The sequence below is a fragment of the Eublepharis macularius genome, chromosome 8 (assembly GCF_028583425.1).
Source record: "Eublepharis macularius isolate TG4126 chromosome 8, MPM_Emac_v1.0, whole genome shotgun sequence".
NCBI classification, from domain to species: Eukaryota; Metazoa; Chordata; class Lepidosauria; order Squamata; family Eublepharidae; genus Eublepharis; species Eublepharis macularius.
In genome coordinates this window covers 23,621,234-23,639,401 of record NC_072797.1, presented here as the reverse complement: position 1 = coordinate 23,639,401, position 18,168 = coordinate 23,621,234, and the positions used below count along the sequence as shown (strand labels likewise).

General features: G+C 40.9%; 1 protein-coding gene across 2 annotated transcripts in view; it reads right to left on the bottom strand.

The window, feature by feature from the left end:
• WDR70 (WD repeat domain 70) overlaps positions 1-18,168 on the bottom strand; it is a 131,463-nt gene that overhangs the window by 110,356 nt on the left and 2,939 nt on the right. The window contains exons 4-5 of one of the 2 annotated variants that reach the window (XM_054987346.1): positions 17,546-17,651; positions 16,420-16,603 (exon numbers count right to left, since the gene is read on the bottom strand). In XM_054987346.1, coding sequence (XP_054843321.1) covers positions 16,420-16,603; positions 17,546-17,651 — 290 coding nt within the window. The remainder of the gene's footprint in view (positions 1-16,419; positions 16,604-17,545; positions 17,652-18,168) is intronic. The other variant, XM_054987347.1, reaches the window with a different exon arrangement.

Genomic DNA, 18,168 nt, shown 5'->3' with positions numbered 1-18,168 from the left:
GAACAATATTAGTAGAGGATCTTTCCTAACCTCCTCAGGTAGGCTGTTCTACCAGGTTGGAGCCACAACAGGAAATGATGGGATATAGACCGTGCCGTTGGTCTTACCCTTTCGCACCTTCAAAAAGCATTGCTCAGATGAGCAGACCAGCTTCTACAGGCCACTTTCTTTTCTAGCATACTTTTTTTTTTGGTTTTCTGGTCAGTGTTTTATGCATGAGAACTATATTGAACTAGAACTAAAGTGAAACTTACCTTTCTGTCTTGTACATGCCCTCCTCACAAGCAATGCCAGCTAGTATTTATTTAAAATATTCACATGCCCACCTTTCTTATCTCCCCCTAAGGACCCAAAGTGGGCCCAACAATAAAATACAATAAAGCTCTATACCACCACCAGAGTTAAATACAATTAAACATTAAAACAATAAATGCAAAATATTAAAGCTTGTGTATACCTATAAAGATGTCCCTTTGTGCTCAGACTACCCAAGGGTTCACTAGAATAGCTGTTTTACAGGCTTGCTGGAAACCAAGTTGGACAGAAGAGCCTGAGCTGCCGCCTCCTCTCTGCCACCTCCTCTCCTGCCCCAACCTCTTCCAGGAGGCTGTTCCACAAGCACGAAAAAAAAAATGAGCCTGGACTATTGTAGAACATGGCTTACGAGCTCACATACATGATATGCCTGACATGTGTCAGGTCATGGGCATGCAATTAGGCTCATAGTCAGAGGTACAACAGAAGAACTCACCTTAAACAGCGCTTATTAGATCAGAGCCGCAAGGAGGTAAAATAAACTTCCGGTTTCTCTCCCACCCCACTGCTGCCCCTACCCTAAGAGCAGCTCACCTGGCATCAACTAGACACCAGAGCCTTCTCCATCATACCTCCCCCACTATGGAACAGGTCCCTTGAGGAGATGATGGGGGGTGCCATTCAAGAAGTATTTAGCAGGTACTGCAAGGCTACTCCATTCCCAAGGTCTCTGAATGGGGTATAGGCTGCAGATATGGGTGTGGGTGTGATATGGAACTTTATTGTGGTTTATATTTTTTAATCTGACTTTGTAAGCCATCTTGAGCTATGGGAAAGGCAAGTTATAAATATTTCAGTACAATAAAATAAAAACAATGCCAAAGTACTCTAGATTTATACATGCACAGTGTGAGAAGGCCTTATATCTTTATGAGCGTTCCTCATCAGGAGAGGATCATACTAAGCAACTGGAAAAGGCAGATGATACAGCAGTGATATCCATTGCACACAATGAGGCTCTTGCATAGACGTGCCAGAAGGATACGCTGGCCAGCAAAGCAAGATGTTTCCTGTTTAACAGGCTTTTAAAATGTTCAAGATGACATTATACAAATACTTATGCCAAATAGCTGTAAAAACATCAAACACCGAGGGATGGATATTTAGAGCTGCCATCTAATTAAAAGAAATCTTATATCGCTTAATGGTATAAGTAAATCAATAAGTTGATTGCATACATCTGTATACGGGTTTTTTAATACATAAAAAAGCAAGCATTTGCTGGTTCTAGCAGGGCTGCAATATTCGGTCGGTCAACTCCTTCAAGAGGGTGTTTTTTTTTAATTACTCAATCAAAAAGGTGTTTCTGACTGATGAGGCACCAGATATTTAAAATCATTTTTAAGGGAAGTGTTAACAAGCTGCTGCTGTTAAGAGCCACCTTTGAAGAGGCAGACTCCTTCAGATACAAGAGAACTCCTCTCCAGAGGTGATGCCTTCTCTGACACAAGCATGCATCATCTAAAAACAGTAATGCTGCGCGAGAAAGAGGAATGCCTCTTAAGATACTGCCATGGCTTCTGAAAATTATTATTAAAAATAACTAGCGTTCTTTAATCTTGCACTGATTCGCTGGGGATAAGATTTTATTTTTGATTGTAAATATTTCACTTGATTTATTGAGAGAGCAATCCTAAGCAGGTCTCCTCAGAATCCTAGTTAGATTGCCCCTGCTGAAGTGCTTTTAGGATTGCACGGAAGTTAATCAACAGGCAGCGCTCTCCTCTGAAGCGCCATCGTTTTAAGCCCGCTGAAATCAAAGGGCTTAGATTAACTCTGTCTAGGATTGCACTGTAACCAGGGCTTTTTTTCCTGGGAAAAGAGGTGGTGGAACTCAGTGGGTTGCCCTCGGAGAAAATGGTCACATGACTGGTGGCCCCGCCCCCTGATCTCCAGACAGAGGGGAGTTGAGATTGCCCTCCGTGCCAGCGGCCAGCGGCACATAGGGCAATCTAAACTCCCCTCTGTCTGGAGATCAGGGGGCGGGGCCACCAGCCATGTGACCATTTTCAAGAGGTTCCGGAACTCCATTCCACCACGTTCCACCTGAAAAAAAGCCCTGACTGTAACTGCAGCTGTAACTGAATCTGGCAACAGAAACGTACTTCATTCATCAAGACACCACCAGAGCTAAACAGAATCAGCGAACCAGCAAATTCATGAAACACCTTGTCTAGGTGCTTTTAAAACTGTGGAAAAATTACAGCATGCCTAACTTACTGCAGGAAGGAAGGAGAGACAATTTCATAAGAAGAATACACAGCTGGTTCCAATCCTGTTACCGTTTTGATTAGTAATTCTCCCATGTCACCCATAAATTGCCTACAATACATTAATATTTAAGCCACAGTATGAACTGTCAAACTGCAATGGATTTTTGCTGTAATGCGATAGGACGACAAATTGCTAAAGACTAAAAATAGGTTTGTGAAGAGGAAAAATGCGAAGATCTGAGCTTCAGACACGTCTCTACTTCTGTAGATTACATATATGAACATCTCTGCTCTTTTAGCCTAATCACTTCTTTCTTTCATACAACAGTGCTGTGAAATTAAATATACTTAGGCTGATTGTACTATGCAGCCTACAATTCCATCATTTCTAAATATAAAAAAAATCAGGGATTTTGCTTATGTTGGGCCAGAAGATCATAACATTCCATTTTATTTTAAATCAGCAAATTTAGGATTGGGGCAGGATGTCTAACCCACAAGCTTTCAAATGAGGTTCATTAACCCATCAGAATAAAACCCCGCACTCGTATTCTTTCCTCCTGATCACTCCACAGAACTAAGATGGAAGTGGCATCTGGAAGCAAAAGCAACCCAAACAAGTAGCCCCTGGAGATCACAAATCAAGGCAGGAAAGGCTAGAGAGGACTGCTGGTGTCCGAGCTCTCCATCTCTCCAAATACCATTTCAATGAGAACAAATGACATAAGTTCAGTTACGTTATCAGGGGCCATATTACCAAGGAGTGTCGCGACTTCACCTCTGCCAAAGCTCTAAAATTCTTGGATATGGCTGGGTCCTTTTGATGAGAGATGAGGGGTAGCAGATGCAGGATTAACAAATGTATTTATATTCCTTACACACTGACATTTAGGTTCCAGGAACCCTGCATGCCGGTCCTCAGGGCTGGGGTTCACACTGCTTACATAGGCAACGATCTTCCCTTGCCGCTGGTACCCCCCCCTTCCGAACAATGATGCCCTCTTAGTATACAGAACACATCTCACAATGGCATGAGCATTGGCTATTTATGTTTGCTGCTAGATGGGATTCCATCTCGATCCCTCTTCAGTCTGATGTTTCATCCATAGGTACAAGCCCTGGGTTTCCGGAGGTCGGAAGTTGTTCCCAGAGCTGGTTGGTCAGTTGCTCAGCTGAGTATCAGGGGCAACTTCAAACTGCCAGACAGACTGTGGTGAGCTGTGAGCGGTGTTCTCTACTCTTTCGTGGCTTATGGGAAGGAGTGGCCCAAGTGCGCTATCCAGTTTGAGAAATGGAAAGCTTTGAAAATAAGACTTGTATGGTAGTTTAAGATTACTGCAGGAGCCCAAACTACTGGAAGAGGAAGTGGAACAGAACTTGCATGTGTGTGTTTGTGTAAACTCCTCTTTTGAGCTAGCAACAAGAGGCTGTTATTGAGATTGGATCTCATGAGAGAACATTCCATGTGCAAAACAGTCCTTGTGCAAGTGTTTGCACTAAAACTACTTGCTCACTGCTTGGGCTAAGCAAGAGTGCTTTTATCCCCACTATCTTTCCCAGGCACATGAGACACGCCACAAGGTGTTCCTTGTGATCCTGTTTCAGAACTAAATTAAATGAAATCGTGTGAACCATCTGCCGTACATTCCACTGCTTCATATGCACACTGCTGTTTCGTTGAAATTTTCGTGAAAGCAATACAGGCTCCTGTGGTGCTTTCGCCCTACTTGCTTGCAGAGGTGGAACCGCTTTAAGACCATTTTCCTTTCTGCTTGTGCAATGTGGGATCCAACCCTACGTTTCCCGACTATTTCTCCCTCAGGAAACAGTATCTGGCTGATTCTGCACACGTTGGATAATGCACTTCCAATCCTCTTCAGAGATCATTTGGAACTGAATTTTTCGTGTGAAACAAAAAATCCACTTCCAAACGATTGCTAAAGTGCATTGAAAGTGCATTATCTGAAAGTGCATTATCCAACATGTGCGGAATCAGCCTCCCTCTTTACGAGGGACTTTTCTGATCTCAAAACAAGAGATGTTGGCCTAACTTAGAGTAACACTGAACAATCTTCTTCAGTGCTCCTGGGATATTTGCAGGCATGCCTTGTTCTGCTCCCTTCCCTCTCATCTCACTGGGTCCCTACAACGGTCTTAGTATTACTCTCACGTCTCAGGTTCCAAACTTCTCTACTTTTCAAGCTTGTCACTGCAAATGGGCACTCTGGACAAAAACACAATTTTCCACCAATACTTTTTTCAGTCTCTTGGATAAAACAAAGGATCCCTGCATTTGGCAGACAAGTTTCACAAACTGTGGCATTGCCTCTTTTTGCGGGTTCACTCTGAGGAGAGCCTGAAATAAAATGTCTCACAAAATTTTGTGCACATTTTTTTTAAAAAAAATTATATAAATAACAAAATAAAGTGATGCTCATATAACTCAACAGCCACTATTTATGGCTGTAGCACAGAACATACGCTGGCTTTTTACATTTTACTAGTCTATTAAATGTAGCCCACAATCCCTCAAACAGCCTGAAAACATTTGTCTGCCTAGCCTATAATAAAGATTTTCTTATGAACAGAAGACTGTAGATGGAAGAGGAATTGATCTGATTATTGCACTGTTTGCATCCTCCTTCATAGGATCCAAAGAGCACAACTGATCAAACAGAAGAATGGTTTCTTTTCCACTGAACCATTTGGGCAGAAACCGCACGAATGTGACTCAATGGCAAACAGACAAATCCACATTTTAGCAAAGGAAGGAGAACAATTAAGTAGCAAGCCCATTTAGCCTGGTTCTTGTAGACAGACTTTTCAACTCATTTTTCTGGGTAAGGATGAAGGACTTTTTCCTCAATGGATACCTGTATAGTAAGATGTTTTCTTGTATTATCTTGCTTTGAGTTAAAAGCCCTTACTATCAAGGCAACACAAAGCTACATTCTCAATTGGTACATAGGATTGGTGTGGATGCAACATTTCAAATCTCACAAAGTATCTTTTGCAGAACTTTTTTTTTCTAAAAGTGCTGTTGGTTGATGTGATTCCTCTCCTTGTGGGCTACAAGTCCCTTCTTCATTGTCTGTTTTTCAACGAACTGTAGTTTTGCTTGGTTTGTTTGTTTGTTTATATCATTTACAGTCTGCCTTTCTCACGGAGACTGAAGACAGATTACACAGTGTGAGATTAGTACAGTCAATATCAAGAATATTTCCATAAACAATGCCGTAGGGTAAATAGATACAAGTTCACAAAGACATAGTTTTAGCAGGAATCCAGTAAAACATAGTGGTAAAGTCTACGGTTCCTAACTCATTAGCAGATCCTCTGAGATCCCCTCCTTACAATACAGCCTTCCTATCTGATTAAAAAAGCCTTTTTGAATAATTCCGTTTTGCATTGGCTGTGGAAAACTAGGAGAGTGGGGGCTCTCCTGACCGCCTTAGGCAGGCCGTTCCACTGGGTAAGAGCCAACACACACACACACACACACCATAGCAAAGTACCATTTGTCAAGAAATGGGAAAGATGGGAGAGAATCTGAGACAGCAGGGACAGAAGGGGCTTAAGGCTGACGCTTGGCTGTAAACAGCCGAACAGAGTCACAACTAAATTTTATTGATAACTTTGAGCCATTTATGTTACTGATCTCTCTAAAACATGAAAAAACTCTTAAAAACAACCACCGCCACCTGTTAGCCCCTTCCTATTTTTCTCTTCTCCTATGAATGAGATCCGGTTACCTCCAGAAGATCCTCCCAGATATCTGCATTTCTTGGTGCTGCCTTCCTTAATATCATTAAACTTTCCCCCTAATACTAAGACGCTCAAGAAAAGAGCAAGAGTCCAGATGCACCTATAAGACTAACAAAATTTGTGGTAGGGTGTGTGCTTTTGTGAGCCACAGCTCACTTCTTCAGATTTTGTTAGTTTTGTTACTGGACTCTTGCTCTTTTCTACTGCTACTGACAAACTCATAAGGCTACCCATCTTAACCTATCATTAAGAAGCTCAGCAGACTTTTTTCAATAAGAAAAAAAATTCTTCCTGTCTAACAATGGAGAATCTCGTCCTTTCTTGCTCTGTGGAAGAGTGAGTGCATAGTCCACACAAATACCTCCCCCCCATCTAAATCATCTTTTTACTACGAAGATGCTCTGAAGATGACTTAGGCTGGTCAGCTGTGCTGCTATGTTCAGGTTTTTATATGCATTTTAAATTGTGTAATATTTTTGGATGTTTTATAGTTGCTAATTTATCATTGTTTTATATATTTTAACTGCATGTGCCTGTAATCCGCCCTGAGCCTGCTGGAAATGTGGGGAGGGCGGAATATACACTGAAATAAATAAATAGTCAAGCTTGTTCAATGGATGAAGATACTTGCCAGGCCTCTTTCAATCCTATTCTTCTAAATTAAGAGCTTAACAAATGGCAACGCGTCTAGCAGTTTGCCGGCACTCTGTCCCGTCATATGACCTCAAAATATTTTCAAGCAGATGCTGGAATTCAGACATAAACAACAAAGGCTTAAAGGAGATTTCAGTTGCCCCAGCATGCATTTAAGCATTTTCCCAGTTTGGCTATAGGAAAAGAGCATGGTCCTTACAGAATGTATCCAAATAAAAAACACACTCAGGCAAAACCCACGACTACAGAGGAAGCTTTAGAAAAATAAGAATACATTATGTGGCTGGGATCCGGAGAGCAAGGGACTCCAGCTATCCTAAACAGTATCTTTCCCTTTAAATAGTAGACTCCCTCACATCCAATATCACAAGTCTCTCAGTTCAAAACCTGTGCCAACTTGTAAACCAAAAGAAGAGTCATGGTGAAAAGTTTTGTCTTTTCTATCTGTGGCCAAGGGACCTGCTGCTATCCATCCAATTCACCGATCTTTCACACTGATTCATACCCTTTGTCCCTGCCAAAAGGAAAGTCTCCGTCTCCCTGGCCAGTTTTAAAACACATTTCAGTGTGCAAAAATGCAATGCAGCACCAGTCACGCAAGAGAAAACCATAATTAAAACAAATAAAATCAAACTAGTTTTGTTGATACTTGTTAACAAAGATCAACTGATCTGATTAGGCCTGCAAGACACAGAGGTGGAAGAGGTCTTAGAGGCCATCAAGTCTAAGTGTCTACTGAAAGCAAGAAATCCAAATGGAGTATTTCCAATAGGCAGCTTACCTGGCCTTTGCTTGAAGACCATCGACTAGGGGGAACTCACCACCTCCAGGTTCCAATAAGTGATCCCAAACTACGGCTTTGAATGTTCAACTGAAATCTACCCAACTATAATTTAAGCCTTTTAGATCTAGCTTTTGCCCTCTCTTCCAGGGCTGGAGGAAGCAAGCCTTTGCCCTTTCTTCCATATGATGTCCCTTCAGGTATTTATGGAGCGTGCCCATGGCCTTCCTCAATCTTCTCTTCTCCAGGCTCAATACAACCTTCAGCCTTTCCTTTCCTAGGATTTCCCCCCAGACATTCAATATTCCAGGTTGCAAGCTACCTAAAAGCTTTCCCATTATGGCATGAAACATGTTTTTTGCACCTCACCCCGGATGTTGGTGGGGGACCAAAATCAGGGACTTAATCAGGAGGAGGAGGAGGAGGAGGAGGAAATCAATAAAAGCTGCTCCCAACACATTCAGGAGAGGAGGTATTTACGGAAGGGGAGGGCATTAGTAGCAGCAAAGCTACTGTGAACCACTGTGGTATAGTGGTTAGAGTGTCAGGCTCGGATCAGGAAGACTAAGGTTCAAAAACCCACTCTGCACAGGATTAAATGCACGATATGAAATACTACAGTAGAATTCCAGATCTCATATTAGATTATTATACATAGATTATTCACAAGTACCCACAGAAAAACTCTTAAAAATATAGTCAATGAATGGCTTTTAAAATTTCACTGAATTTAAGACTTCCAAACATAAAACTCTGTATATACACACTCATTAACCAGTCCTCATAAATGTGACTGAAAAAGGAAACACAAGTTTTTAAAAAGCACTCGCGTTTTTAAAAGTCACTCAAGGAGCACTCAATGATCCAAATTAAAGGTTTACATTCAGTTCAATCAAGTAACAGCCTCATAAAATTGCTTTAAAAAAATTTGATCTTTAAATTTATGGCTGCTATAGGCCTTTGGAGAAAGCAATTTGTATGATTTGTGAAAGTTCATTAGAAATGTTATTTTTGTTCATAGTATTCCTAACCTTAAAAAAATGCTTATGTTGTTGTGAATGACAACTGGAGACCTGTAGCTTAAATTTCCAATGACCAGGACCCTGAAGAATTCTGAGCACTTAAATAGTCCAGGAAATAAAACTGGGGGGAGGGGAGGAAGAGAAACGAACTCAAATCTGCCAAGAAAGAATGTGTGTTAGGATTTAAGAGGACAAACCACAAACTAAAAGAATTCCTGGGTGTTTAAAAACTGTTTTTAAGTTGCTTCAACTGCTGTCTTAATAGAACTGCCAGAATGTTCAGCATAAGAAAACACCTCCTTACCACATTCCCAAAGGAATTCCCTGGTAAAAGGAAACTCTCAAGAGAATAAGAAAGAATATTCGGTCTGAATATGGTCATTACTTAACAATTCTTGCACTTAATATTCAGTATCAAATGTTTTAATACTCAAATTGAAATAAATGTTTAACTTTTGTGTTCATAATTATTTGGTACAGTTTAAAGCCACTGTGGTGCTACTGCAAATATCCCAACCACATATCATAAGGAAACGTGTCCGGTACATGCAGGCATCTGAAAAAAACGGCTGACTGGATTGTATCTTTCCAGAGTACAGACTGCCATTATTTTTAATGCTATCCCCATGTAAATACTCCTCACTTCAAGTTTAACAACAAAAAAAATAAAGCCAGGAGAAAAGTTCTAGCCCAACCCAATCACTGCTAGGCTGATTTTCTATGTGCGTGATATTTTAAAAAGTAGGAAAATATTTAAAAAACAAGGTTCTACACTTGTATAATTAAGCAATACAATTTATTCCATTACTTCAGGAATTGTATATGCCTTTTCCCCACTTTGTGTGGCCCACACACAAAGAAGTTACAGTCCAAAACATTAACTAGAATTTGTAGGCCTGACTGCTTTCGAAAAGTAACCTGATAAATTTCATTTTACACGCCCCCCCCACCCCCGTCCCAGAGATTGTCTCAAGGCATTCCCTTCCCCACGCCTTCACTCTTCTCAGCCAGGGGAAATGAAAACCAAGACCTTTATAGTTACAAGAGATCTTGCATCCAAATTCTTAAATGCCACGTTTTACCATATTATTTTGCATCAAGGCTTACCCTTTGTGGCAATCTATTTTACATGGAAGAGTTTTGCAATCCAGACAATGAAAAAGAAGGGTATTTCACACATTACCCTTTTCTCCCTTAATTAACATTTTTTCTACAGTATTAAATCTGGTACCTTTTGATCCAGAGCTCTACTTAACCACTTTACCCACTGCCCAATCTACCTAGTCACACAAAGTAGCCGACATACATCTATTGACCACTAGGTGGCTTCCTTGCTATAATTTCAAAAGAAATTGAGCAGGCATCAACAGGGATTTCTCAAAGCAAATCAGAAAATGAAACAAATGTTCAACAAATACAACAGCTTTAAAACAAATACAACAGTATGAAAACCAGTAAAAAGAACTGCAAAATAATTTTACAGCTGCAGCACTACAACATCTCACAGCTCCTTGCTTTTCAAAGATGCGCTATCAATAATTGCACGAGGTTCTAGACAATACAGATCTTCTTCAACAGCCATGGAATCAAATGTTTCCAAATGCTCAGCACTTGGGCTACTCCTCAGCCAGTCCTTAATAAATCCAATGGCTGAAAAACTTTTCACAGATCGCTTAAGTGGTAGAAAGCATCAGGAGTTATTTGTAGGTAAAAATATGCTTCTGTATGCTTGGAAGAATAAGCTGCCATATTTCAGACTACTGATGTGGAAGAAGGGCAAGCCCACGGGGAATACAATAGAACAATGCTTCACAAATTACTCAATTTTTAAAGTGCCAGTGCTGTATGATTTAAACATTCATACATATTTGTGCTGTTCTTACAGGAACAAGAGTAAATCCCATATACAAAAAGTGCATTCAAGGTTAATATACAGAAAGTGCATTCAAGGTTATTGCAACATGTCCGGGTGTAATAGAGTTTGTATGAATATAAATCCTTGCATTAGACTCTTTCCTCACTGCATAGTGAGAGCATTTGTTTGTGTACAGACTGCTTCTTACAGAACTCCAATCCAAAGCTTTGCAAGAGTACAGATTTGGAAATTTAAGTCTCCAGTTCTCTTCTCATTGCTTATGATGTCTTCATCAGATAATCATATTTTTAACCGGCCCCAGCCTTCTGCCAGACTTAAAAGCCCTGATGGTAACTTGTCTTTGTTTATTTCCTCATCAGAAGTACTTAACTCTGCTCCTGAAGTGCATCTTCAGGCAAGGATTTCTTGATCACTTCAAAGTGTACAGTATTACAAGATTCGAAAGAAAGAGGTGGACTGCAACTGCCAAACATAAGATTATACTACGAAGCAATTTGTCTGGCTTGGTTAAAAGACTGGATAACGCTAAAAGACCGTAAACTGCTGGCCTTGGAGGGACACAAAAAATTGTTTGGATGGCACGCCTACTTGTGGTACGATAAAGTAAAAGCGGACTCTATGTTTTTGCATCACTATATTAGAAGAAGCCTTTTCACAATCTGGAAGAAATGTAAGAATTACATGGAAAGTGGCATCCCCTCATGGGTGGTACCATATGAAGTAATAGATCCGAGAGCTGTCTATAATGAACAACAATGTTTAACTTATAAAGAGATAATGTCGATGGAACATAAAATACTAAAAATAAAGACACAAGAAGAGTTATCTCCTCACTATGGATGGTTTCAGTACAGGCAAATCAGGGATCTTTACAACTCGGACTGTTTAAAGGGAGGAATAAGACTGAAAAACTCTGAGTTAGAAGAAGTGATTTTACAAGAAGGTAAAAAAGACATTTCGAAAATATACAAAATACTTTTAAAATGGTACACGGAAGACGAGACAGTCAAAGTCCAGATGGTGAAATGGGCAATAAACTTTCATAAAGAAATAACAATGGAATCATGGGAACATTTGTGGAAAAATACTTTGAAGATTTCAATGTGTACCAATATTAAAGAGAATGTATATAAAATGATGTATAGGTGGTATTTAATGCCTAAGAAGATTGCACTTGGAAATGCAAATATGTCAGACAAATGCTGGAAATGTAAAAAGCATGAAGGATCATTGTATCATATGTGGTGGACTTGTGAGGTAGCTAAGCAATACTGGGGAGATATAATAGAAATAATTAATGAGGTTTTGCAAACCCAAATAAATAAGAACCCAGAATTGCTGCTACTGAACTTGGGAATGGAAGATGTTCCAATGCAGTATAGAACATTGCTATTTTACATGACTACAGCAGCAAGACTTTTGTATGCGCAGAAATGGAAAGTGCGAGAAATACCAACCATAGAAGATTGGATTTACAAATTGTTGTACATGGCAGAAATGGACAAAATGACAAGAAAATTGAAAGATCTGGATCCAGGAGAATATTTTACAGACTGGGGGAAACTGAAACAATATTTAGAAAAAAAATGGGATGTGAAAGGAGGACTGTGGCAGTTTGAGAATTATTAATCTGTGATTTTATAAAGGGGAGAGAGAAGTAACTTTACCACTAATGGGGAAATTTAGCTATTAATTAATCTAAGCTAATACTATTATTAAGAAGATTGTATTAAAAATAGATAGGTTAAACAGTTAGAAGTAGAATGGATATATTAGAGAATCTGAGATATAGAAGAATTTGAACATGCTTAGAATAAGGGATACAATATATATAAGATTTAGAAGAATATAGTTAAAAATAATTTAAACGATATGATGGGTTAAGGGTTGGAAAGCTGTTGGAAGTCAATAAGGAGGGGGGGAAAGGGTGGGGGTTATTATAATTTAGGTAATATGTAAAATTTATGTAAAATTTATGTACTCACCAATAAAAATTAAAAAAAAAAACCAAAGTGTACAGCTGTGCCTAAAATATTATCATCCACCTATACTTCAAAGTCCTTAAGAGCATCAGCAATTGGTTCATCAGAATCACCTTTTCCTGGTATTTTGTTCCTCTTCTGCAGTGTTTTCTATGGAAGCAACTGCTGGGTAACAAACTGGCATCGGGGAGCTGTTTCAAAAAGTCATCTATTTCCTATTTAATAAAATCAGTTACTTTACCCTGCACACTTGTAACATCCCACTGTATTTTCCCCAACTCATCACCACCTGAAAAGGTTTTACTAGATCCACCCCAGTTGTCAGCATATATCTAGATAAAGGAGCTGCCACTTGGAAGACCCTTAGATAAATGGAATCATGATTGTTTGATATTTTAGAAGTGCTGCTTTGTTAGATGCTGTCATGCTTCTCAAGACAGCTGTGGCACCGTCTGATTCTTCAACGGCATGCAGGGCAACAATTGTGCTGACATTCATGAAACGTTGCAAGTTTTCAAAGAAACCAAATTAGCGTTGCATCCTTTGCCCATCAAAGAGGTTCACTGATGTTTTGTATTCTGCGTCGGATGCTCCTTCTGCTGGCGCAATCTCATCTATCTGTTCTTTTAGAAGTCTCTGAAAATACAGAAACTCCATTTTGAAGACAAAACAGTAAGGCTTCCCCCAAAGATGACAGTTTTGTATCACTGATCATGGAATATGTGGCTGTAACACCAGATGTAAACTTCTGCTAGATGTAAATTTGTCCTGGTGGTGCATTGCACAGCCAGGTTGAAAACCCTCCGGATACTTCTTGTATTTACTGCTCCATCTGTTGCATTATCAATACATTTATTTAGATCTAAGCTGCTTCGCTGTAGGCTATTTTTTTGAAAAGTTCAAGGCAGCTCTTTTCTACTGGCATCTGAACAGGTAACCATAGTGATCGACCTCTCCTAGATGCTTTTGAGTTTGGCAACATACCATAATAAGATGGAGCATGGCCCTTCACTAAAATATCTTGCGCCATGTCTAGCTGTATGGAAAAAAGTCAGCATTCAGATATGTCATCTGCCACTGCCTTATTAATGGGGAAATCACCACATTTATATGATTCCTTGTTTTGATGTTAAAGTCATGCCTACTGCTCCTTGATTGGTGCGTTCTTATTTGCTGAATTGTCTATTCAATAATGAGTAGCAGCATGACCTTCAGCTGTACCTCCTTTGATGTTTATTCAGTTCCAGTTTGCCAACTTAGTTTTGTATCTCCAACCACCCATTCCACGTTTTGCATTTTTGGGGGCTCTTCTTCTTTCTTTTTTCTCAGCACGCAATTATTCAGTCTTTCTGCTTTAAACTTAGGATATGATCTCTGCACTATAATAGTGAAGCATGCTGTTCTCATGTCTGTGAATCCATTGGGAGACACGCTTCCATACCATCCACAAATTCCTCTCCAAACCTCTATTACTGTATGCTAAACAACTTGTGCAGAGTAGTGCATTTCTTGTCTTTCAGTAGAAAAGCCAAAGCTATGGGGAGCCATCTCTTCTGAAAAAGTTTTTAGAAGGAAATTGAAGAGAACTGTCATCAAGTAGTTAATTTGGAGGACTGCTCCAAAAAGAAAACCCCCTCATTTTCTTCGGGCCTCACCAAAAGATCTGCATGCTTTTTCTTCATCTGATCTTTCCTTGGACATCTCTAGTCCAGAGTTTGCCGTCTTGGTTTCTCTCATTTTTACTTCTTCTAATGTAGGCATGTTAGGATATCCATCTTCTCAGGGTCTCAAAGTTATCAGGTCATCTTGTGTTCCTGCCAGTGTCTGACATAGACAGTTCACTTTTAAAGCTTACAATATTAACTATAAATATGTCATCTGACTTGATCCTTTTCATCATGTCCAACTTCAAACATCTCTTCTTCTGGCCCAGCTTTTCTTTTCCACCTTTCCATTTTCTTTTCATGACCTATGCAAAGAAGTCACCGGATTTAGAGGCAAACATGCATAGTACAGGATTCATGAAAAGAAAGGAGTCTCTTCCTCAGCAGTATCAAGGCACAGAAATGGTATGAAGAACAATTGGCCATGGCGGCCAAGGGCAGCTAAAAGAAATGACTATGGGATGTCTTTGTTCCTTCCAAAAGACCACCAGAAAGCAGCCAAGCAAAGGGCATTGGGTGCTTACCAGGCGATCCTTCGGGCTTGTCACCCAACAGTAGCCCTTAAAAGAAATCTAAGTGAGATTACACAGACCTAAACGCATTCAGTGTTACAGAATAGAAAAGTGATGCCGAACAAGCACATACAAACAATATCCAACACTTAGAGCTCATTCTTATTGAATGATCTGCCTTAGGGGGAAGGGGGGGGCACCCTTGCTGTTCATCTTGTTTCCAAGTCATCACAAACTGGCTTGAGGAGCCAGTTTGGTGTAGTGGTTAACAGCAGCAGGACTCTAATCTGGAGAGCCAGGTTTGATTCCCCACTCCTCTACTTGAAGCCAGTTGGGTGACCTTGGGTCAGTCACAGCTCTCTCAGAGCTCTCTCAGCCCCACCCACCTCACAGGGTGTTTTGTTGTGGGGATAATAATAACATCCTTTATAAACCGCTCTGAGTGGGCATTAAGTTGTCCTGAAGGGTGGTATATAAATCAAATGTTATTATTATTATGTGTGCTGGGCACCTGTTGTTCCATGGTATAGAAAAACAGTGCCCGCACCAGTATATTGAGTGACATGCCATGGCAAACAGTGCTCCTGAGCACTTACCCCCTCTCACTACCTCGTCTTCTTGCATGTTAATTCTTTCAACTCACAAGGAGACCCCCCCCCATTTGGGTAACAGGTCCTGCTTCTACCATGACTCCTTCCTCCACTCCCAATAGCCATGGCTTGTCCTCACTGGCCCCAGACCTGCCATGGCCTGTCCAGTGGGCTTAGGTGGCAGGACCCCAGGGCTCCAGATTTGGCTTTACCATGCAAGCCAGTGAGGGCTGCTGCAGCCCTGCAGGTGGTGGAAGAAGCACAGCAAGGCCAAGATGCTCCCAAGATGAGAACTGCCCTAGGAGGGGAGGAAATAGGGGTGGGGGCTCTGGGGCTGGTGATCCCAGGCCTACAGGGAATTTTTCCAGTAGTTCAGACAGCCCATTCCTTCAGCATCCACTGGTCAAAAGTTATCCTTATCTTGCAGCATTATTTAAATTCCATCAGAAGGAAATTCAGAGCTTCCAGATAACTGACATATTCAAGAAAGATCTTCTGTTTTTCAAGTGCACTTACAGGGAACCTCCAAATTATTATGAATTCCACTGTCATTGTAACATACGCGGAGAAAAGGGTGAAGATAATGAAACCAGTATTGGTCAAGGCAAACCAGGATTTGAATTACTGTCTGCAAGTGAACCCTGGTATCACAAAATTCTCACAGCTGGAATAAATCCTGGTTTTTCATTAGAGCTGAACCAAGCCTACAACAGGGATGTTTCCACCCCCATTAGTTCTCTTGGAACTGCAACGCTGACTTTTCAGCCACAGGTAAGGAGGGCCAAATCCACACAATCACTGAATTACATGAACGAGCCTGTGTACCCCTGCCCACATCCTGATACCTCTAAACCTGACAAAAATGCCAATCTGCATACATAACAATGGTCTCGGCATAACCCTATGGTTTTCAGCAGCTTGTTGGGGTGGTCCCACTTTGCTCGAAGCCTTGCAGCATTACGCAGCGAACCCTTGCACACAAAGCAGCCATTTTAATACAATGTGCTGAGGGACAGTTTAAAACTCTGAGGAGCTAAAAACTGACCTCATCTTCTTCTTGCATTTCATCTTCCTCTTCCTCCTCCTCATCGCTGCCCTTGTACCCAGGGGGCAGGGGCGGTCCAATGAGCTCATCATCCTCAGTTTTTTCCACTGGTCCTTGGGGTGGCAGAGGTGGACCAATTAATTCTTCATCCGAACTGTCTTCACTTTCACTACTATCTGAATCCCTGTAAAGAATTGTACAAAGTTGAACGGCATGTACACAATTTACCGCAGCAGTCCAACAAGTGGGAGCGCTGCTGGCCCCACAGCCCACCTTTTTTCTTCCAGAATTCACCCTCAACGGGCCTGCAGAAGGTCCCAAGTTCAATCCCTGGCATCTCCAGTTTAAATGATCAGGCAAGAGGTGATGACAAAAATCTCTACCTGGGACCTTGGAGAGAGTATGCCAGCTGGAGGAGACCGTACTGACCCTGACAATGGTTGGGCTCAGTACAAGGTGGTTTCATATACATTGAAATCAACAGGCTTAGAACAGAGTAACTCTTCTTAGGATTGCAGGAGCAAGAAGCTCTCAAGGGCCACAGACCCAAGCAACCATCAGCGCTGAGCCCGAAGGAGAGACGCCACATAGAGTGAGGTGAGAATCCGTCCACCCAAAACTAAGACTGAAGCACAAGCAGACTGCACAGATCAACTTAACTCATTTGCCCAGCACAATTCAAGTACAATGAATCCATGCAGTGTTGCCTGTTTCCCATCTCTCTAGCAATACAAAGAGCCTCTCAGAAGACTTAAGGCCCCTTCTTGCTTGTTATGCTACGCTGGCACAAGGCACTTTTATGCCAAGTTTTATCTAGCACTAAAATGGAATCAGCGGTATGTAAGCAGTCGGGTTTGTAATGCAACCACAGAGCACATAAATATAGATAGAAGAGTCCCTCTCAAACAACGTGGAGCCACAGTTCTACTTGGCGAATGGCCCAATATTGGTTGCCATATGGCAAGGGAGGAAAATTGGGGGACATTTTTTTTTTGCTAACTGCCCGAAAGCTAGTTGAACTTCTGTATTTTTATAAACTGTTTTTTTCATATTTTTAAGCTGCTTTGGGACACCCACTGGGGTAAAAGTGGAGTAAAAATACCGAAACGAATAAATATATACTTACTCAGAGGTTGTTCTCACTATTGTATGCGAAGAGGCAGCTTTTGGACTGACAGCGTCATGGCTCCCGGATTCTTCTTCTTTCTGAGCTGCCTCTTTCTCACGGTCTTCTGAAGGAATAGAAAAAATGTACAGTTACAAACAGTAATACCTGTTTTAATACCTTCATTTGTGTTCTAAGAAATCTAAAAAGAAAATGCATTCTGTTTTTCAGAACTGTAACTCTGACATGACTAGAGTCTATGCTGGTGTAAATTTGGATTCTGGCACTTTTTCGCTTCACAGAAAGAAAGACATTTTAAAAATCCTTAATGTATCTTCTGCAGAAACAAGCGAAGTCCACAATTTTCATTACTGTTCCTAAAACTAACACAACAAGAAATGCCAATGGACCTTTCATTTTGTGCAGCAGGTTAAAAAGCTCAGTATTTTTCCCCTCAGATAATCAACAATCTTCTGTTACGGCAGTCCCAGTCCCATGAAACTTAATAAGCCCACTGGTGGGTCGCTCTTCGTGGCTCTTTGGTGTGCTGAGTCCCAAGTTGCTCAGGCCTGACATAAAACAAGCCCAGAGTTTGTTGTTTCCAATGTAATGGCAACGCGTGCTCTGCCATAAACCGGGAAGCA